General features: G+C 42.4%; 1 protein-coding gene across 1 annotated transcript; it reads left to right on the forward strand.

Moving 5' to 3' along the window:
• Nucleotides 1-393: 393 nt before the first annotated feature.
• On the forward strand, nt 394-15,450 carry LOC308161111 (mitogen-activated protein kinase 14A; the record flags this gene model as incomplete). Its single annotated transcript, XM_080535064.1, has 12 exons — nt 394-512; nt 2,376-2,505; nt 3,523-3,581; nt 4,159-4,270; nt 5,110-5,139; nt 5,358-5,405; nt 5,840-5,954; nt 6,208-6,279; nt 9,589-9,668; nt 10,010-10,088; nt 13,187-13,360; nt 15,389-15,450. The coding sequence occupies 12 exons, from the start codon at nt 394-396 to the stop codon at nt 15,448-15,450; spliced, it is 1,080 nt and encodes a 359-aa protein (XP_080391190.1).
• Nucleotides 15,451-22,713: the final 7,263 nt, after the last annotated feature.

Consider the following 22,713-nt stretch of genomic DNA (forward strand, 5'->3'; position numbering starts at 1 on the left):
GCATATTATATTATATTATTTGGCAGTGGCCCCAACATTTCGGGGTTAAAAACACCACTGGTTCTAACAAAGTATGTACAAAAAAGTTTAAATAAATAAATAAAAGGGTAGGGGGTAGTGTCATTGAGCAAGTTATGCACGCATGTTTTCAGTGCCTATAATAGTATAGTCTGTGTGTGCGTGTGCGTGCGTGTGTGTTTAGCAGGCCCGCAAAAGAAAATGACATTCCAGTCACCCACGTGATTACTTCGAGGCGCCCCGAAGGTGGGCGTCTCCCTCTCCTCGTTGCTTACCTTTGCTTACCTGTCACAGCGAAACCCCGAGGGAGGCTATGAAAAGTCTTCCTGTAAACATAACGATTTTAACTACAGAAACAATTTATACTGCTATAAGATGGAGTCGCCTGTGAAGTCTGGGTTCCACAGATCAGAGATACAGAAGACGACTTGGGACGTTCCTAACGGGTACACCGCGCTGAAGGCGGTGGGGTCGGGCGCTTACGGGACAGTGTGGTGAGTTGACCTGTGCCGCGGACGGACGACCGTTGGCGATGACATTGGTGCCGAGGAATAGATGCGTCTATCGTGTTTGAATGGATTTATCTGGTGTTAGATATGCTACATCTTGCATGTCACAATTTCTTATTAATTGTTAAATACAAATAGGCTATCCAGAGATAAAACGGCAGGATCAAACTGCTACAGATGTCCTGCCTATTCCTGATATTCACAATTATTTTTCAAAAACGTACGTATTCATACTGGTTATCATGCCGGGTTTGTGTTGCAATGTTCCTCCAAGGTGAGAGGTATTGGACATTTCTACCTTACAGAGGCACTATTGTGTGCTTGAGGGCAATCGGCAAGTCGTAGCAGGTCGCCAGATAAGGCAAGAATTTAACCTGTGTTCAGAGCTACCCCCTTGCCTTGTAACAGATAGATCCTAACACCATGTTTGCCTAAAGAGCCTGGATAACGTTTTTTTCCTTTGCCAATCCATTCATGCAAGGATTGGGCAATGATTTATAGACTGCTGCTTTATTAGGTCCAACTGCAACTGCACTGGCTGAATTCCAGCTTTATGACACATGTTGACACACATTGTTACAAGGGTAACCACAGGTTATTGTTTAATAATTTAACCTTGTTTTATTGAGATAAGTAAATTGAAAACCAATTCTCATTTACAATAACGATCTGGCCAAGAGGACAGCACTGCAAAGATACATTTTCTGGGGTGCTAACGAGCCATAGGCTCATAGCCATATTACACCAATACTGGCTTCTCTTCACTGGCTCCCCGTCTGCTCCCGTATTGATTTTAAGTTACTTTTAATTGTTTTTAAAGCACTGAACGGGCTGGCACCCCCGTACTTGGCTGACCTATTGCGCCACCACACTCCATCCAGTGCCCTTAGGTCAGCTGAGCAACTGCTTTTGGAGGTCCCCAGGACTAAATTAAAAACTAGAGGGGACAGAGCCTTCTCTAAGGCCACCCCTAGGCTCTGGAATAGTCTCCCCCTCCACATCAGAGCCGCTGAGAGCATTGAGGCTTTTAAAAAACTAGTCAAAACACATCTTTTCTCCCTGGCCTTTGACCTTAGGTGAGCCTGCCTTCCCGACACTGCACTCTTTGCACTTTTATTTATACTGCACCTTGCTTTTAGTGTATTTTTCTATTTGATTAGTTTTCTTTAATCTGTATGTTATCTCTTTTATCTTGTTTTTCTCTTTATATTTGATCTGTTAAGCACTTTGGGCGGCTCTTGTCGTTGTAAATGTTGTGCTATATAAATAAACGTTACTTACTTACTTACTTACTTACTAGGGGTAGAAAAGGGAATCGGGATCGGGCCTTAATGTGTCTGCAAATGTTGCTGTTTTGGCCAGGTCAAAGAAAGTGAATCTCAGTGAGACTAACCTGTTAAAATAAAGGTTACAAATAAATAACAAATTATAATAATAATATAATAATGCATTTATTTTGTATAGCGCTTTTCTCAGTATACTACATTCGATGGAGACAACAATAATAGATAGATAAATAAAAAGTTTAACAAAAGCACAGTCAGTAAAAACAACAACAATAGTTAGCAAGATTAAAAAGGTTTTGAGGGATCGTTTGAAGTTTTTTAAACACAGCACAACCAATAAAATAAAAACCAAAGTGACAGCAAATACTGTGAAATACAGAGTAACCATTTGGGTATAACTATTACAGAGACAATAATATGTTCAAATATGTTCAGGGTAATTATGAATATATTGAGTAGCATCTATAATATATTTGTGCAGTACATTATTCCGTATGGGCTAGAATGAAACTACCCATCACTATAGTGTTGCTGACCTTGCCTGGTGTGTTTATTCTCTCAGCTCTGCCCAGGACCAGCAGACCCAGGACAAGGTGGCAATCAAGAAGCTGTACCGGCCGTTCCAGTCCCTGATCCATGCCAAGCGGGCCTACCGGGAGCTCCGGCTCCTACGCAACATCCAGCATGACAACGTGAGTCCTGGGTGTTTCTCTAGTGGTGTCACTGGCGGGGTTCGAACCAGGGAGCTCTCTAGCATGGATGACCCAGATGTAAACAGTTATACCAAGTAGTATGAGGGCTATATCTGGCCAGGGCTACCTCATCATGATGATAACAGTGTGATTCAAAACCACCTCCGCTACGCCTTGGAGTGTCTTCTTAGTTCAACGCCGACAAGTTTTCGTTCTACAGTCAAATAGTTACTGTAGTATTTGTACTGTACAAGTTATGCTTTTTTATGTAATCAATCCAGAATAGTAATATTATAATAACTTTAAAAAAGCCCATTATAATAATACAGGTTATGCCATTTTGCAGACACTTGTTTCCAGAGCGAGTGAGTGCATACTACTTACAATAAAATCTAGCAACTGAGCCACACAGAACCATATAAGGTCAAGAGATTCTGTAATCTTGGACAAAAGGAATATAGGAAAACAAAACCTTGTCAAAAACAGTCATTGTACTTCTTTGTACATGGGTGGTTTGCTGTCCCACACTTGTCAGATGTAATGTGCTGTGTCAGCAAACACATGGTTTTATTTCTCCTGTCCTGTTCGTGTTTGTGTCGGGTATAATGACCCCCATCGTCCAATGTTTTCACTTACAACTGTTGAAAGAGTACATACACACACACACACACGCATACACACAAACACATACACTTACATAACTGCTACTGCTCAATGTACCTTACATACCTTCCGTACATGTGTTTGTAACAGGTTACTGAATTAATGTCACTGCATTAGTCTGTCCTGTCAAAGTGTGTCATGTGTATGCTGCATTGGTTCCAAACAGTAGTAACAGTAATGTTCTTTAATTTAGTTTAGCTCTGCTTTCACCGCTAACTGAATCAAGCCCACCGACTATACTGCAAATGAAAGAATAAAATATTATATAAAACATTCTATTGAACCATGTCTGATGTCGTTACTTATGGGAATATACCCCTCCATTCCTCCCTCTATCTCTCTCTCTCTCTATAGGTGATCTGTCTGCTGAATGTCTTCACACCTGATTCTTCCTTGGACAAATTCCAGACGTTGTGAGTTTGAGATGGGAGTTGCATACTTCTGCCAGAAGTCACAGCCTGTTGAGACATGGAGAGTGTGTGTGTGTGTGTGTGTGTGTGTGTGTGTGTGTGTGTGTGTGTGTACATGTGTGTGTGTGTGTGTGTGCGTGTACGTGTGTCTGGGTGTTTGTGTCCTTGACAGCATGCAGGCTTGATCATGTTTGTTTATGTTATGCTGTGTGAGATTAAAATCAGTTTATTTTCTACCAAAATCCTTAGACTTTTAATGTTTTCTGTTGTATCTCTTAATCCTAGCACTCCAAGGATCAGCTTTAGTGTCTCTACCCCTGGGGTCTCTTTGTTTACAGCTATTGTACATATTGATATTGTGAATCTGTTTCTATCAATCTCCCCCAGGGGAGGCTGGAGGAGGTAGAAATCGAAGTACGGGCTCATTGCATGGCATGGAATGGATCATCAAACTTAAATACCGCTCCTCATTCCATTTCAGGCTTTACAATGAGCTCGTCCTCCAATTTCTACCTCCACCAGCTTCCATTGATCTCCTCTCTCTCTTTCTCTCTCTTTCTCTCTCTCTCTGTAACCATAGTTACATGGTGATGCCGTTCGTAGCCCAGGACCTGGGTCACATTATGAAGAGGAGAAGGCTGAGCGATCGCATCATTGTGTACCTGTTCTACCAGCTCCTTCGAGGACTCAAGGTGTTGACCTCTGACCTCACACTGCTGTGTCAAGTCAAACACACAGCTCCAAAGGCCCCTCAACTAGACAAAGGCCCCTATAAGCCTAAATACATATTCCCATATATAGGCCCATATTCTTAAACTGTATTTATGTGTGTGTGTGCGAGCTTGAGTGTGTGCATGCGCTGGGGTGTGTGTGTGTGTGTGTGTGTGTGTGTGTATGTGCGTTTGCATTTACGAATTGTGTGGGCCAGGAAGTCTGGGGTCAAGTCAAGCAGGCCTTAACACCTGCATTCCACTGATGTTGTGGAGGGTCAATGTACATAAATGTTGTTAATACACCCTAAGCTAACAGCTAACGAAAATGAGTTGGCTTTAACGTCAGGGTTTACGTTTATTTTCTCCAGTGTCCAGTGTTTGCACACCTTCTCCAGTATCACCAGAGAAAATGAACATGACTTTAAAATCAGCCCATTTTTGTAAAAAGTGAGCAAACGCTATTCACCCCAAAAACCGCGCATAAACAATGTTTACACGGATTTACCCTCCATGGTTATTCACTTGCGGCGTATTTTAATATGCAAGTCCTGCTTGACTCTCCTTTAGAGAAGCTGTAATCCAGGGAACGTTATTCTATGCTGCACCTGCACAGCTGTAAGAAAGTGTGTAACCATGGTTGTGCTCAGCCATTGGTTAGAACACATTCTGGAATGGAAACAAAGAGACAGGACACTTCTGATTGGTTCAGAGTGTGATTCTGATTCAGAGTGATCCCCTTTATTGTCCCTTTATTGCTGAGGAATGTAGTTGTGTGTTACGTGTGTGTGTTTACAAATGTGTTGTTTCCGTCCCAACAGTATATCCATTCTGCAGGGATCATCCACAGGGTTTGTAGTACATTATAATACCTTACTCTAGCACATTTGTGATGTACTTCACTACCATCTCTCCTGAAGTAATTATCAGATATATAATCTTACGATCATCAATATATATACACTGTATCAATACACACTGTATTTCGTGTGCTGTTAACATGGAAATATAATTCATGGACTAGATCAAGAGATCATTTATAGGTTTTATGATTCTTTTCTTTTTCTAGGATCTTAAACCTGGAAACCTGGCTGTGAATGAGAACTGTGAATTAAAGGTACACTACACTTGTTTCCCCTCTTCTGCTAGTACAGTCTATAGCTATAAGACAAACTCGCTAGTCAAGCCAAACTAATGCAAGACAATGGATTCGGTGAGTAATCCCCACTGCTACCTAGTTAACTTTAACACTACTTTACATTGTTAGCAGGTTCACAAAACAAGCTGTGTTAGTTGATTAGCGACGTGTCATTGATTTTCAACAACGCAGAAATGTATTAACATTTTTTGAAAGAACAGTCATTACATCAGATCCCGACATGAGGACCTAAGCATTAGAATGTGTCACATTGAGCTTTTACAATAGAGGATCATGTATAGTTTGATGTAGTGGGGGTTTGGGGAGTGTCAATTCATTATTTTAGATTATCTTTAGAGTCCTTTACAGATCTCTTGCTCTCTCTCTCGCTCTCTCGCTCTCTCGCTCTCTAGATCCTGGACTTCGGCCTGGCAAGACACACAGAGAGTGAGATGACAGGTTATGTTGTGACCAGGTGGTACAGAGCTCCAGAGATCATCTTCAACTGGATGCACTACAGTCAGACAGGTGACCTTTAACTCCAGCTCCCTACTCCCTACCTAGCCCCTAGCCCCTTCCTAGCCTCTACTCCATATCTCATAGCCCCTACCTTAACCCCTAGCTTCTTTCCTCTACTCCCCTACTCCCTAGCCCCTATACCCTAGCCCTTGTAAAATAGAAAACAATACTGGAATTGCTGTATCTGGTCTTACTAGTATATTGTATCTTACTTAGTGTATTGTATTCTCTAATGATGATTCTCTCTTTCTCTCACTCTCAGTGGATGTGTGGTCAGCAGCCTGTATTCTTGCTGAGATGATCACCAGACAGGTCTTGTTCCCAGGCAACGACAGTATCCTTTTAGCAGTCAGACCACTGGTTTACACCAACATAAAAACACATTTTGTACCCCTTCTTAGGGAGAGAATATCTAATGTTACAACGATGAAGATGTGAATTAGATGTGTAACTATCTGTTCAACTTTATTGTCAGAGCCTATTGTACAGTGCCTTCCGATTGGATACAGTGCAGTTGCCATACCACACTGTGATGCAGTTGGTTAGAATGCTCTCAATGGTGCAGCGGTAGAATCCTGGGAGACAGCTGGGCTTTCTTCAATCTCCTCAGGAAGTATAGGCTCTGTTGTGCCTTTTTGACCAGGGAAGAGGAGTTGAGGGTCCAAGAGAGGTCCTCGGAGATGTGGAAACCCAGGAACTTGAAGCTGGAGACACGATCTCCATCTCATCTTATTTCCTGAAGTCCACAATGATCTCCTTGGTCTTACTGGTGTTGAGGGCCCGGTTGTTGTCAGCACACCACACCGCCAGTTGCTGGACCTCCTCCCTGTTGGCAAACTCGTCATTGTTACTTATCAGGCCTACCGCCGTGATGTCATCTGCAAACTTGATGATGGTGTTAGAGCCATGGATCGGCACGCAGTCGTATGTGAAGAGGGAGTAGAGGAGAGGGCTCAGTACACAGCCTTGTGGCAAGCCAGTGTTAAGGATCAGGGTGGAGGAGGAGTGGTTGACCAAATTTGACAAGCTGGGGCAAGTATTTTGGTGACCATTTTGGAGGGGATGATGGTGTTGAATGCTGAGCTGAAGTCAATGAAAGGATTCTTGTACATTTGCTTGTATCTAGGTGGGTCAGGGTGGAGTGAAGTGCCGTGGAGATAGCGCCTCAGTTGACCTTCTTGCGGTAGGTGAACTAGTGGGGGTCTATTGTGGGGGGGTAGGTGAGTTTTTAGGGGTAGGGTTAGGGACTCAAACAGCTTTGTTTGGAGAAGGAGAGGGCATTCAAGAGTAGAGACAAGGACAAGTTCAGACTGGCTAAATACACGTTTGGCAAGGATATTAAGGTGGCCAAATGACAGTCCTCCAGGAAGCTGGAACAACAATTTGCAGCCAACGAAGGAAAAGGCCTTTAGGAGATCACAGATCTCCAAACCAAATCCCCCCACTCTATGGATGACCGTAGACTGCAAATGACCTGAATGACTTCTACTGTAGATTCGTCAGTCAACGGAGCAGTCCTGACTCTGACCCACACACGAGTCCGCCTACAGAAGGGAAGTTGACAGCCTGGCCTCTGGTGCAGCCAGAACAACCTGGAGCTCAACGCTCTAAAAACTGTAGAGATGGTAGTGGACTTCAGGAGGAGCCCAGCCCCAACCCCCCCTATCATGTGTGACTCCCCAGTAAGCAGTGTGGAGTCATTCAGATTCCTGGGGACAATAATTTCATAGGACCTCAGGTGGGAGGAGAACATCACCTCCACCTTCAAGAAGGCCCAGCAGAGGATGTTCTTCTTGCGGCACCTGAAGAAATTCAATATGCCGCAGAAAATGATGGTCGAGGTCTACACCTACGAGTCCATCCTCAACTCGATCACTGTCTCGTTCGCTGCCTCCACTGCCAGGGATAGAGGCAGATTTCAGCGGATCAATCGGTTAGCCGAGAAGGTCATCGGCTGCAACCTGCCATCTGTCCTGAACCTGTTCCGCTCCAGGACCAGTAAGAAAGCAGGAAAGATCATCGCTAATCCCTCCCACCCCGGTAACCACCTCTTCCAAAGTTTCCCATCTGGAAAAAGGTTCTGGTCCAAAACCTCGCGCCACCTGAACAGTTTCTTCCCCATGGCAGTGGGCCTCACAAACAAGCCCCCTGCCTCTCATTCTCATGCCTTCCACCGCCCTCCCCATTTTAGTTGAATTATTATTATGTTATTAAGTTAGTTTTACATACTCTAATTTACAGCCTACATAATTATTGTTCTACTGCCCCTTTCTGTCATTTCGTCTTTTTAAACTATATATAATATTTTTTGCTTAATAATGTTTATTACATTGTTACGTTGATGTTTTTTATTATATTGCTGTTTGTATATTTATGTCTTATGCACCAACCACACCAAGTCAATTTCCTCAATGTGCGAATATACTTGGCAATGAGAAGAATTCTGATTCCGAGAGTGTGAGGGGCTGATCGTCTTGGGGGGGCTCGGCTTTGACGGCTGTTTCTTTGTTGTCCCGGTCGAAGCGAGCATAAAAGTGGTTGAGCTTGTCTGGAAGGGATGCAGTACTAGTGGGGGGGGGGCTGCATTTTGGAGTTTATAGTCTGGCCTGGATGCCTTCCCACATAAGACGGGGGTCAGAGTTGCTCTGGAAGTGCTCCTTGATCCGCAGTTTGTGGTTGAGCTTGGCCTCCTTGATGCCCCTCATCAGATTAGCCCTGGCTGAGCTGTAGGCCTCTGCATCACCTGATCTGAAAGTGGCGTCGCGTACCTTCAGCAGTGAGCGTACCTCACTGTTCATCCAAGGCTTCTGGTTCTTATCCGTTTGTGGGTGGCGACACTGTCGGCATGTGTGGATGTAATCCAGAATGGAAAAAGTGTATAAATCAATGTCCGTGCGGTGGTCCCGAGTGGTCTGAGCTTTGGGCATAGGCTAGTCCTTGGTATGGATTTGGTGCTGCAGTGTAGAGTCGGCCTCCTCTGGCCAAATTTTAACTGTCCTGACTGTCAGTTTCACACGTTTAATGAGTGGTGTGTACTTGGGGAGTTGGAACAATGAGGTGTGGTCAGATTGTCCCAGGTGGGGGAGGGGAATGGCTTTATAGCCCTCAACTATGTTTTTATAAACATGATGTAGATTTCTGTCACCTCTGGTAGGGCCGGAGACATGCCGGTGGAATTTTGGGAGTACAGTCCTCAGATTAGAATGGTTGAAATCCCCCGCAATAATGAAGGCTCCATCCGGGTGTGCAGTTTGTTGGTTGCTCATGGCAACATGCAGTTCTTCCATTGCTAGCTTTGCATTAGCATCTGGAAGGACATAGGCTGCAGTGATAACAATAGCAGTAAACTCTCTGGGCAGGTGAAACGGTCTACACTTGATCATCATGTATTCCAGATTGGCAGAGCAATGACTCTCAATGATAGCAGTGTCTGTATACCAAGTTTTGTTGACATCAATGCACAGACCACCACCTCGTCTTGTTTTACCGTTGCTCTCTGTTGTTCTCTAAACCCTGAAAAGGCTACATGCTGTTAGCGTAGCAACGCTGTCCGGTAATACTGTTATTAAGCCATGTTTAAGCCATGTTTCATGATGTTGTGTGTGTCCCACCACCACAGTATCTCCTTAACCCTCCTGTTCAGGCATCGACCAGCTGAAGAAGATCCTCCACATGACAGGAACCCCTCAGTCCTCCCTGGTGCAGAAGATGCAGAGCAAAGACGTACTGTCTTCTTATAGCTCTATCATTAGAGGCTGGTGGAGGTAGAAATTGGACACTTCAACATGTGGCCAGCCGGCGCCACCGATCTACCGACCTTTGAGAGCATTAGACGGCAGCTCTACCTCCTGTGCCACAGCCGCCTCCGATTTCTACCTCCACCAGCCTGCCCTGATCTCTATATTATCTATCTGAAGGACTTACTATGCTATAGTGTCCTTCGCTGTCCTTTGTCTATCTTTTTTAATTAGCAACTCTAATGAAGTGCAAATATTTTTGGCCATGACAGTATATACCTGCATGCACTTGATGTCCTTGTCCTTGGTATGTTTATGTTCCTACAGGCTCGTTCCTATGTCCAGGGTCTCCCCATTCAGAAGAAGAAGAACTTTAAAGAGGTCTTCCCTTCCATGGAGGAGAAAGGTGAGCTTGTCTGGCATTGGGTTGGGGTTCATTCCAATTACATTTCGGAATAGGGTTTACCCCCCCCCCCCCCAAAAAAAAACAGCACTCAACAAAACCCATCCTGAACATCCTGGATTAAAGTGAGCTGTAAGAAATCAATATCTACCTTTGTTGTTGAGTGCGCCGACTCAATCTAGCCTCGAAGTTAGTCCTTTTGTTCTTGGTAAGCCCTACTCATGATTTGTGTCATTGTTGTCGAACACTCTTCCTTTCCTTTGTTTGCTGAAGCGGAATGGCACAACTGAACTCTTCAATGTTTGTTCATAATATTTCTCCATGTGAATCAGAATCAGAATCAGAATTGTATCAATATATCAATATACGGCTACAAGGAGTAGAATTCTTGGGTACAGGTTCAATTTGGCATTGTTATTACAGTAGATATACAAAATCAAAACATAGAAGAAGTAGAAATACAAAAACTAGAAATACAAAATCAATAATAGAATAAGCAGGTTATAAACAATAATCAATAAAGAATAAGGGGGATTCCTGTTTGGGTGACTGGGGTCCTTGATAATCCTCACTGTAGATGTTCTGGATGGGGGGTAACACACAGCACTTTGCGGTTTTGGGCAGTGCAGTTCCCATACCAAGCAGTGATGCAGCCTGTCAGGATGCTCTCTGTTGTTCCTCTGAAGAAGGCCCACAGTATCTTGGGTGCTACTACAACTTTTTCAGCCTCCTGAGATGAAAGAGGCAGCGTTGCGCTTTTTTCACTACTTGGTTGGTGTGTTTATCCCAGGTGTAGTCGTTGGTGATGATGGTGTTAGTGAACCCCCAGGAACTTAAAATGAAATCAAATATAGCGCATTTCTCACAAAAAATGTGACACAATGTGCTTTACAGATTACAAGGAAGATAAAATAACAATAGAGAAAAAAATCAGAAGATAAAACAACAGTAGAGATAAAACAACAATAGAGATAAAATAACAATAGAAATAAATAAAACAACAAAAGTAGCAGAGATTTAAAAGGCGAGATTGAATAAAAACATTTTGAGGTCTCGTTTAAATGTTTCCTGAGTTTTGGTCAATCTCAGGCTCTCTGGTAGGGTGTTCCATAGTCTGGGAGCATAGATACTGAACGCTGTTTCTCCATCTCTTGGTCCTGACTTCTGGGACTGTCAAGAGTTCAGTGCCAGTGGACCTCAGGGGTCTACCTGGTGTGTATCGCACAACCATGTCCATAATGTATTTGGGTGCATGGCCATGGAGTGACTTATAGACTAATAAAATAATCTTGAAATCTATCCTGAAACTAATAGGGCGCCATTGCAGTGATTTGCAGTGATAGGACTGGTGTGATATGTGCACTCCGTCTGGTCTTTGTAAGGACAAGTGCGGCTGCATTTGTACCATTTGCAGTTTACTAATCACTTTTTTGGGTAGGCCCGACAGGAGGGCGTTAATCTCGGGCAGTAATCTAGTCTGCTAGTGACAAACGCATGCATACATTTTTTTAGTCTGCTTGGGAGATAAAATATTGCACTTAGGTAATGTTTCTTAAGTGATAGAAGGATATTTTTGTCATATTTTTGATACAGGATTCAAAATTAAGATCTGAATCAATTATGACTCCTAGATTTCTGGCCTGGCACTTGGTGTTAAGAGTCAGTGTTTTCAAATGTGCAGATAATTTCTCTCTTTTGGCTTTTTCATAGATGACCAATACCTCTTTTCAGTTTTAACCTGATTAAGCTAGAGAATTTAAACATTGATATCGGCAATACAATCTGTCAGACAGCCAACAATATTGTAGTTATTGGGTGTTACCGAGACAACAGCTGAGCTGTTACCCCTGATGGCAGAGCCAAGGGGTAACATGTATAGGCTGAAAAGCAGAATGGACCTAGAATGGATCCCTGAGGAACTCCATAGGTCATAGGCCAACGCAGTTTCTGTGCTATGGTGTGAACGAAAACCTGACTGGAAGCTACCATTAGAGACTAAGAATTTGTGAACTTAGGAAAGGAAGATTGTGCTTCGGAAAGGAAGATTAGATATTGGTCTACAGTTGCTAGGGATAGAGGGATCCAGATCACTTTTCTTCAGAATGGGTCTCACCAGGGCAGTTTTAAGTGCCGATAGGAACATGCCTGTGAGTAGGGAGCGATTTACAATGGTTAATAATTACATACAGAGTTGAAAATCCCCTTAAAAAATGTGGTGGAAATAGGGTCAAGGGGACAAGTAGACGGCCTGGGCTGAGACACCACTTTGCAAACAAACTCATAGTCATGTTACATGGTGGTGATTTTCAGTGGGTAACATGTTTGGTCTTGTCTTAGTAATACACATCCTGATGTTCGTTATCTTGTTTCTAAAGTGGGCTGAAAATTCCTCACATTTGGAGGCTGAGGATGTGCTATCAGGTGTTCTAGGGGCAGGATTTAACAGGCTATCAGTTGTTGAAAGGAGAACCCTGCGATTGTTGTGGATGCAGAGAGATGTTCTTTCAAAACTTTTGATGCTGTTAACCCTCTCTACAGCACACCCGTTGATGGTGATGGGGTCTTGTGCCTGCCTTTTTTTCCTGAAGTCCACCACCAGCTCTTTGGTCTTGTCGGTGTTGAGAGCGAGGTTATTGGCCTGGCTGTACTGGGCCAGATGGTCAACCTCGTTTCTATAGGCCGTCTCGTCGCCATCAGTAATCAGACCAATCACTGTTGTGTCGTCTGCAAACTTGATTACCGTGTTGGAGCTGTGAGCGGCCATGCAATCGTGGGTGTACAGGGAGTAGAGGAGAGGGCTCAGAACACGATGATGACAGATGACTTGAAGCAGGAGGGCACTATGCCTGTGACTGGTATTAAGATGTGATTGACAAGATGTGATCGACTCAATGTGAGTCAATTCTAGTCGTTTCAACAGTGATACGCTTCTTATTTTAATGAAGTCCTTCTGTGATGGTTATGAATAATTATTTGATTAAATTGATTAATTCATTTCTCAAATAACTTTGAAGATAGATGGCAAACCTTTCTGTTTCCTCTCTTTCTCTCTTTTTCTCTTGCTCTCTCCCCTCTCTTTCCCTCTCACTCTGTCTTTCCAGCGGTGGACCTACTGGAGGGCATGTTGCTGCTGGATCCAGAGACGAGACTGACAGCTAAGGAGGGCCTCTCACACCCCTACCTGTCAGAGTTCCACGACCCAGAGTGTGAACCTGACTCCCCTCCCTACGACGACTCCTTTGAGAGCTTGGAGCTGGACATAGGAGAGTGGAAGAGTGAGTAAGGCTGTAGAGGGGGGGGGGGGCAAGTGGAAGCTGGAGCATTCGGTAAACAACCAACAGCAAGGTAATGCTATCAGCTGAGTTAAAGAAAACCAACTCTTACCTTTGATGACAGCGACATGAGCCCTGTTTACCCGTGCTGTTCTGTTCGTGATGATTTTAGAGGCAATAGATTATAGAGGCAATAGATTATTTTTGCCCCCCGCATATTGCCCTGTAATTAGACCATGCGACCACAGCTCCCTTGTGTCTCTTATTGTCCAAATGTTCCCTGAATTTTAGCTGCATGTTTTTCCAGCATGTAAATCCGTTGTCAATACAAATTCGACTCCCCTTCTTTTCCCCTGCCAATACTGTGTCGTTTGTGACATTTACCAACGTTTATGCTATGAATACTTCGAAGCTATCGTTAGGTGCGAGGCTGCTCAGGAACATTTTGTTTCACAAAATAGCCTGATTTAGTTGACCATGAACATCAGAGACTACATTACGAATGTTCATTTAAAATACTCGTATACTGAGCACTGGTATAAGAACATGAACCAGAGAACAGCAGTAAATGCAATAACCCACAGTCGTCGCTGATGATGTTGCATTTTCAATTAGGATACGGGATTAAAGGGACCGGCGACGGGCGAAGAGAGAGGGAAGGGAGAGGGATTTCCAGAAATCCAAATGTCCCGCTAAATTCGGACCAATCACAAAACTGTTTTGCAAGCGCGTCGCCGACGAGGTTAATTGCAACATTGTAACATATTGTAACTTACTACACCCTAAATCGGAACGAAATGTAGGTCTGAGAGCGGCCTAAACTAGCTTCAATCTGCTTTTTTTCTGTTCTCCGGTCATAATACCTCGCTGCCTTTCTCGTTGCGCAGCCTGAATCAAAGTGGACTGAATCAATTAGTGGCGGAGAAAATGTATTTGTGGCGGCCCGCCACGAATCAATGCATATAGAGAAAACACTGGATACAGTTGATGACCACATTGGAAATAAGTGTTGTACTTTCCTGTATTAACCTCTGGGTATTCTTTCAAACTGTATATAACACTGTGATTACACTAGTAACAACATGTTATTATGTTAGATTAGATTAGATACTGTTAAGGTAACTATGCCCGGGGTTATCCCTATGTTCCCACAGCCCTATGTTCTCACATTTCTAAGTAATCATACTGTAAAGGCAGGAATCTGTAGGGTTAGGGTATGTATTATATATTTAGGGCTAGGATTAGGTTGTATTCTATATTTTATATAGAAATTGTTATGGCTGTATTGATTTAAAAACCCAATAATGCGGTGGGTCCACCAGACCCGCGAACATTGGCTTAGTAACAAAAACACGAACAGCACACAAGGGTTAAACTAAGGAAACATAGGGCTGTGGGAACATAGACACGCTCTATGTAGCCTTTTGTATGGTGTATAAGAGCTCCATTGTCCAGTCTGCCATGAAAAGGCTCCGTCCTGTTAGCGTAGCAACGCTATGAGGTACACTGGTATTAAGCCATGTTTCAGAGAAAATTATAATGTTGCAACCCATAATCCTCGTCTCTGAGGTAATCCACTGTTTGAATTCATCCATTTTGTTTGCTAGTGAGTGACCATTGGCGAGAAATAAACTGGGCAAGGATAATCCGTTCGGCTTGAGTTCTTGTTTAGCTCACAGGCCTCTGCGACGACTTCGGCGTTACCTGTGATCACGTCTCCGACGAGAGGCAATCCTCCCCGGCGTATCAGTTCCACTCACTCCTGCAGACCTAGCGAGTTTGAGTGGGATGTGAATGTGTTTGATTTCCCAATTTATGCAGTGAGAACCGATGTCTAATAATGTCTGTCGGCTGTATGTAATGTTCGCAAGACTATGCTGAGTAAGCATGCTTGGAATAAGTAGGTAATAATACTATGTGCTTACATAGTACACTTCAGTACAATTGTTCTTTCATGTATTACTCTCTGGGTATTCTTTCAACCACCCAAATGAATCAAACTATCTATTCCTTTTCTGTCTTTCCTATCAGGCCTCATCCACATGGAGATCATGACCTTTGACCCCGACAACCCCAGTCAGACTGCAACATAAGACTCTGCTACTGCGCTTTGGCGACACCTATTGGTCAAACACAGCATTGAGCCGTGAAGCTACTTGATGTTATGTAGAAGTTGTGATGGACGGGCTCATTGTCATGTATGGCACAGAGAAATGGTATCAAACACATGCCTCAACTGGCTTGTATCATATGTTAAACAGAGTGTACACTTGTAGGACTTTATGAGACATGCAAAGTGGTCATTTGTCTGAATATCTACATGTATTTGTAATGGATCCACTGGATTTCAATGGCAGCATCTGTAGGGGAAATAATGGGTTTGAGCACATCATCTTCAGTTGTTACAGTGAATCAACTTTCTGGATGTGAAAGGACTGAGAAAGGTGTGTCCAAGGGAGCTGGAGGAGGTAGAAATCTGAGGACCGGCTCATTGTTTGAATGGAATGAGGAATAGTATCAATGAGGAATGCTATCCATCAATCAGTCAATACCATTCCATGTATTAGACATTGAATTCTATTGCTATGTTCCAGACCTGGGTTGAAAAGTATGAAATTCCATTGGTTCAGCCAGGCGAACTCAGTCAAGCACAGAAAACGATTTGAATGTTAAATACTATTTGAAACCAGTTTGGGTAGTGTCACTTTGACGGTAGTAAGAAGTAATATTTAGATTGTATTTTTCAAACCCATTAAACCCCCAAAAAGGTCACTTTACCACTTTTAAACCAGTTTCACTTCTGCATTGTCAGCCTTCTCTAAAATAAAGAGAATGTTTATACTAAAATGCTTGATGCCTTAATGGTTATATTTTCTATGGTATTATCTACAATAACGCTTTCACATGTGGATGTCAATTAAATAATAATTAATGTTCATAAGAAAGTGCAGTACAAATTAATAGTCATAGGGCTGCCTGCATCCCATCAGTGCCACAGTCAGGCTGTAGTGTGTGTGCCTGTGTGTGCGTGTGTGTGTGTGTGTGTGTGTGTGTGTGTGTGTGTGCCTGTGTGTGTCCCTTCGGAACTCCACTACTGAAGTATGTTGTATGGATCCTGAGAAAGTTTCCAACTCGTGAGGATTTCCCAGTGGAGGTAACAATGGATTCCTTTACCAACTGGATTGAGACACAGCTGCGTCTCTGGTACACTATTCAACCATCACTCTGTATCAGTGGGTCTCAACAACACAGACATCTGAAAGTTTGCTGGGGGAAATTTTTATATCTTTGGCAACATTGCAAATCTAAAGCTATAGACATTGTTCTGAACAATAGCAACTTCCCCAATCCCACACCCAGCATTACAGTAATAATTACCCATGTTACCCATAGTTACCCATGTACAGTACTACTATGCCAAATTCCAAAGCCTGTTATTTTTTTATCTTTATTTTATTTTTATTTATTTATTTACCAGGGACAGTGCACATTAATCAACAAATCAGTTTCCACATCAATGTAAATGCGCCAGAGTTAGCTCATGAGCTAATTTCCATCTTCACCAAGCGTTTTTAAGAACAAATGTGTTCTTAAGAACAACATTTGTTCTTAAGACAAAACTTAAGAAGATTTGGTATTCCCGAAGAAAATCTTATCTTAACTTTAGTTTTTTCTTAACTTTCTTCTTAAGATTTTTCCTAAGATAGAACTTAAGAACAAATGAGATTCTCCAAAACAAAGTTCTTAGATTTCTTCTCAAATGTCTTCTTAACTTTAAGAGAAGCTCTCACCTGTCTTAAAGCAGCTAAAGTGAAAGGTAAGTCTTACTTGAACAATTTTGTATTGCATTTATTTGATTTTATTAATATTTAGTTTAGCCCTAGACAATGTGTTAACACATATTGTTAATTCAAGTTGGTCAGAGTACTTTTGTGTGAATGTTTTGTGTGAATGTGTGAATGTCTATCACATGTTTGTATGTTTGAGCAGAGGCGCCCCGTCCATAGAGGCAACCAAGGCAATTGCTTGGGGCCACCAAACAAAAAGGGCCTCCAAATTTTTTTCCCCAAATTTTTTTTTCACATTTTTTTTTCCACAATTTTTTTTTTCTCCAGATGGGAGTGTTACATTAGTTTTCTTAAGATAGGATAATAAATAAATCTGTTCAATGGGCATTTGCCAAAGTAGCCTACTGTTAATCAGTATTTATCCTGTATAGAATAGAATAGAATAGACTTTATTGTCGTTGTACAGTTGCCTATACAATGAAATTGTAGTGGCTCTTCCGAAGGTGCAAAAAAACAGAAAACATATTCACATATTCACAAACATATACACATATAAGATAAACATTTATGAACATGTCTTATGTCTACTGTTCAGTGTCTACTGTATGGTGTATATGAAGATGTTATGACGTTTTATCATGAAAATAATGAACAGCAAGCTAGATCCAAAACTAGGGCCGGTGGAGGAGGGCAATTGTCACATTGGACATTAATTGAATAGAACAGTCAAACTTGGCGACGTACAAAAATAATCCATAAGCGATCAAAACCAGAAAAATAACAAACAATGCTTATAGAATATGCGTATAATGCGGTCAACAAAAATACATCGCTCCCCTCTCTCTCCACTACCACCATGCAAGGTGCGCAGGTGCTTAAATTACCTTGCAATATCACCCCCCATAACCATATGACTTCTCAATACGGTGATCTAGGCAATAAACAAACAATCAAAGTAAACTCACAATAAACCCATTAGCCTGTTATACTAAATACCCCCTAAATCATATTCATACCTCCTACAACACCTCAGGCCTTTGGGTCGGGTGGTTCATGGAGGCAGACTGAAAGGATTGATTGATTGATTGAAAACTTTATTAGAAGATTTGCAGAAGTAGGTACATGAAAGTACATATTACATACAAGGTCAACTAAAAGGATAAAAACCCAAGAAAGCCACTGGCTTATTTCAATTGGGGTCCTTGATTTTCAATTCATCGTTACATGTAAGACAGACAGGAAAAAAAAACATGGACACACATTCATTGCCTATTTCATAAATGTTCTCCATATAACGACGTCGATCATTGATCGGCAACGACACTATATAATTGTTTGCCTGACTGGCAATCGGATTTGGGCAGTCTGGGGATTTACACGGCAAATCAAATGAAGAACTACAAATCCCTGATGACAGGGAGTTGACGTATGACTGCTCTGATGAATCAACCCCTATTTCATTATTTTCTCTATATAGCGACGTCGATCATTGATCGGCAACGACACTATAATATAGTTTGCCTAACTGGCCATCGGATTTGGGCTCCTAATATCTAAAAAGCACTACGGTTTTCTTATTTTATCGGATTAAAGTAGCGAAGACCAGAAATTCCCGCCAGTCAAACTTCTCCCCTTCTATCACCCAAAAAGGGGCGTGATCATTCTGATGACAGGGAGATGACGCGCAATTGCTCTGATGAATTGTAGTTTATTGATAGCTGGCTAGTCTCGCGGTGCCAGCCGTTTCCACTTCCGCTTTGCTCTCGCTCCAAACGTCTGGAGACCTTTATCCATAGAACGGATTCTATGTGCCGCCCGGAGCGAGCGGCAAATCTAGGACACTGATAGGCCGGACTGATGGGAAGCACCGCCCCCCCCGTCCTTCTCATTGGTTCAGCGGGGCAGTTTTTTTTTTTAAAGTTAACTATTCATTTGTTACGTATTTATTTGACATCTGGGTACAAAATATAAATAGTTAATACATCATGTAGCCTATATTAAAGCCTTTAAAAATTATTCATGATAAGATCCATCATTTACATGCATTTACATGCATCATTTACATGCTCCATGTTGCATGTAATTTGTATGCTACTTGTGGTCCAGTATGTCGCAATGTGTACTAGGTGTGCTACTGTACCTGTGGTCATGTACTGTTTTTACTGTTTTTATGTAATGTGCTTTGCATGTTTTTATGTGCTTTTATTATGTCAAATGTAATTGTTGTATTGTGGCTGTCTTGGCCAGGGCTCCTTTGTAAAAGAGACGCTAGTCTTTCAGACTGTTTTTTTTACTTACACACACAGGAGCGCGCGCATATGCGCGAACTTCGTAAAACCGTATTATATTTTAGTGTCAGGGAAATAAATACATTTAAAAATGTCCACATCGTCACCCGCCTAAGACCCTTACCATGGGGCCTCCATAATGTTGTTTGCTTAGGGCCCCCAAAAGTCTAGGGGCTCCACTGTGTTTGAGATATAACTGAAATGGGCCTTTCAGCCTGTGTCACATGTAGGCCTATTCCTAGATTACACCACAATGTACTCAGAAAGTAAATCAAGGAGGCAGTTGTTGTATTTGATGTATACTACTTAATTAATCATTATGAACATGTTATTTAAGTAGGCCAAGTAACTGAAACAATGTCCTTACTATTATTTATTTTATATTCACATTTTAGATGGAAGTTCTTCATAAGTTCAAAAGAGAGAGAGAGAGAGAGAGAGAGAGAGAGAGAGAGAGAGAGAGAGAGAGAGAGAGAGAGAGAGAGAGAGAGAGAGACACACAGGTGTAAAAATCACAGTTCAAAATCTAAGAACTTCTTAAGTGAGAAAACTAAGAAGTTCTTAAGACATAGGACAATTCTTAAGAAAAAAATGGTGAATAGCGTTTAAGAACATTCTTAGGAACATCTTATCTTTTTTCTTAAGAATTGTCTTAAGAATTATCTTAAGAACACTTTGGTGAATCCGGCCCCAGGTTATTACAAAATGAATGGTGTAGTGTCATTAAAAACATCAGCAAGCACAACAAAACGACACAACAGGCAACACAGTACATGACAATACAAGACAAAGCAAGACAATACAAGATAAGCAGGCACATTAAAATGACACAACATTGCAATACAGTACAAAACAAGATAGTACACAGATACATAACAAAGTGACGAATATAATTAATAACATTGTTTACGGGCAGTGCTTGAAATTAGTATGATTACTCATGATCACAAATTTGATTTAGTTTAAGCCACCCCTTAAGTTTAAAAGTTAGAAAGCTATTGCAGTCTTAGATCAGTAGGAAGGGTATTCCAGTAATGGATGGCTCTGACTGAGAAGACTGTTTGCCCAAACTTACTACGTCTAAATGGTACATCACAGTCCTCTAGTAGTTGCCCTTGTTGCCCTGCTATTACTATCCTTCTGAGTTATAAACTGACTCAGTGGAGGAGGTGCAAGCCCATGTAGAACCTTAAAAAGTAGGCAAGCATCTGCAAAACGTTTAAAACGAACTAAATTAAATAAATTGTACTTTTGTACTATATGGCAATGGTGGTAGCTATTGGCCTTTCGGTCAAGTGTCTTTAATGTTTTTTTGTTTTGTTAATGTACCAGCTAACTCCCATGGCACTAATCCATTGCAATAGTGTCATAAGACTATTTTCCAAAGACATGTAATTTCACCCGTGAAAACATAGTGTTTTGATTACATTACCAATTATTATGGCAAGTGAATCGGATGGTGTCACTTATGAGATTCATAAGGCCACAAGGCCTCAGTCCTCCCTCACAGTTCAGATGTAGGACTAGGTGATAAAATCCCTTATTTTGCACGTACCTTGACACTTGTGACTGGTAACTGGGAAGAACAATGGCTTCTCAGGGTTTTCAAGAGGGTGCCCTCTTTCTTTAGCGTTTCACTGATGAGCACTCTACACTTCCAGAGGGATCAGCGATGAGGCCTGGGGCCTCATTTATAAAAAAAGTACTTGAATGTCATCTTTGACTTTCACGTAAGCACATTTTTCTAAACGGACGTAAGCATTATTTATAAAACGGGCTGAGATGGTTTAAAGTTGCGTACGTGCTTCCTTCTATAAATACCAATGCAGGTAAAATGAACGCAGGTGAATGAGGCTTGTATTAACGCCCCGTGCTAGCGGCTCAATTATAGCGGCTGAATTAAGCCAAGTGCTATAATATAGGGTAGTCTAGAAGCGGGAGAGGGCAGAGAAGGGTGGCTTCTCGCCGAGAAGTTCTCGGTAAGTTGCATTTGTAACGTTTGATCATGACAGCTAACCAGGCAAATGCTTATAGTCAGTAAGTTGTAAAAGAAAATCAGGGGAGGTGGTGGATTTTATCATATGAGGACAATTTTAGCATCCCTTCAGCGTCAGTGACTTCAGTGTCAGTAACTTAGTAAAAATGTCATTGCATGTGTGCGTGCCCCCTCGCATCTTGAAATAGCAGTAATACCACGTTCATTGATAAAATGACATAAAGTATGGAAAGAGGGGATGGTCGTTTTAGAAGGGGGACGATTTTGACTGTTTTTATTTCAGGGGGGATGAGTGCTGCTCACCGCTGGACTGGCCATACAATCAGGTGGGCCGCGCTAGTTTTGGGCCGGTCGGGCCGCCCCCCCCCCCCCCCCCCCCCCCCGACCCCAAACTAGGGGGCCGACCCCAAACTAGCGCGGCCCAAAATAGCGCGGCATCAACTAGCGCTGAATCAAGCGTCGGCCCCCGTTTATACTAACACATGGGATGGCCCAATCACATGCTTAGGCCCTGCTGTCCATCGGTCCCCTCCCCCACTCTGATCCCTCGGCCGACAACCCAAGTGCAGTGTCATGTTCGTAGATAAGATAGTGAAAGGGGGTGCCCAGAAAATTAGGGAGAAAAAAAGTAAGAAGCTAGCAGAGGATGCCTCAAAATGTCAGAAACTGACGTTCTCTGGATCGACTGTGGGGGCTAGGCCTACTACAGATACAGCAGCCATGTCTCATCACCGTGGAGTACGTCAACAGTGAGTGAGTACACTGGTTCACACTTGCATTGGTATACTTGCTGTCCATGTCACTTACTCCGCTCTATAGTTTTTTTTTACAAATGGTATATTCAACAGACTGCCAGCATGTTGATCGGCGGTGTCGGACCGATTGTGTTGGGCCGGTCTGAGCCACATGGCAGGGCCTAATTTTTGTCCCAGTCCAGCCCTGGTGCTGCTTATACTGTAATAATAGAATGGTCTTATTCTTATCAGGTGACATTGAAAACATGGCTGCAAACTCCCTTTGTGAACTCCCAGACACCGGAGAAAATCCAGTATAATTTAGCGCGAGGCCGGGCAAGGTCCGTTGTGGAACGCACTAGGCATGTTGAAGGGGAGATAGACAGCTCCGGAGGGATATAAAGAAAGACTGAAATACAATCATAAATATCAGTTCCCTTTAAATCTTGAATTAAACTAATTTCCTCGGCTTATAACAACATCGTTAATTTTATTACGAGCCACTTGTATGAATTACAGTAGGCAGTGCAGCTCACATGCATGTAATAAC

Source organism: Nansenia antarctica, assembly GCF_963989245.1.
Source record: "Nansenia antarctica genome assembly, chromosome: 6".
NCBI classification, from domain to species: Eukaryota; Metazoa; Chordata; class Actinopteri; order Argentiniformes; family Microstomatidae; genus Nansenia; species Nansenia antarctica.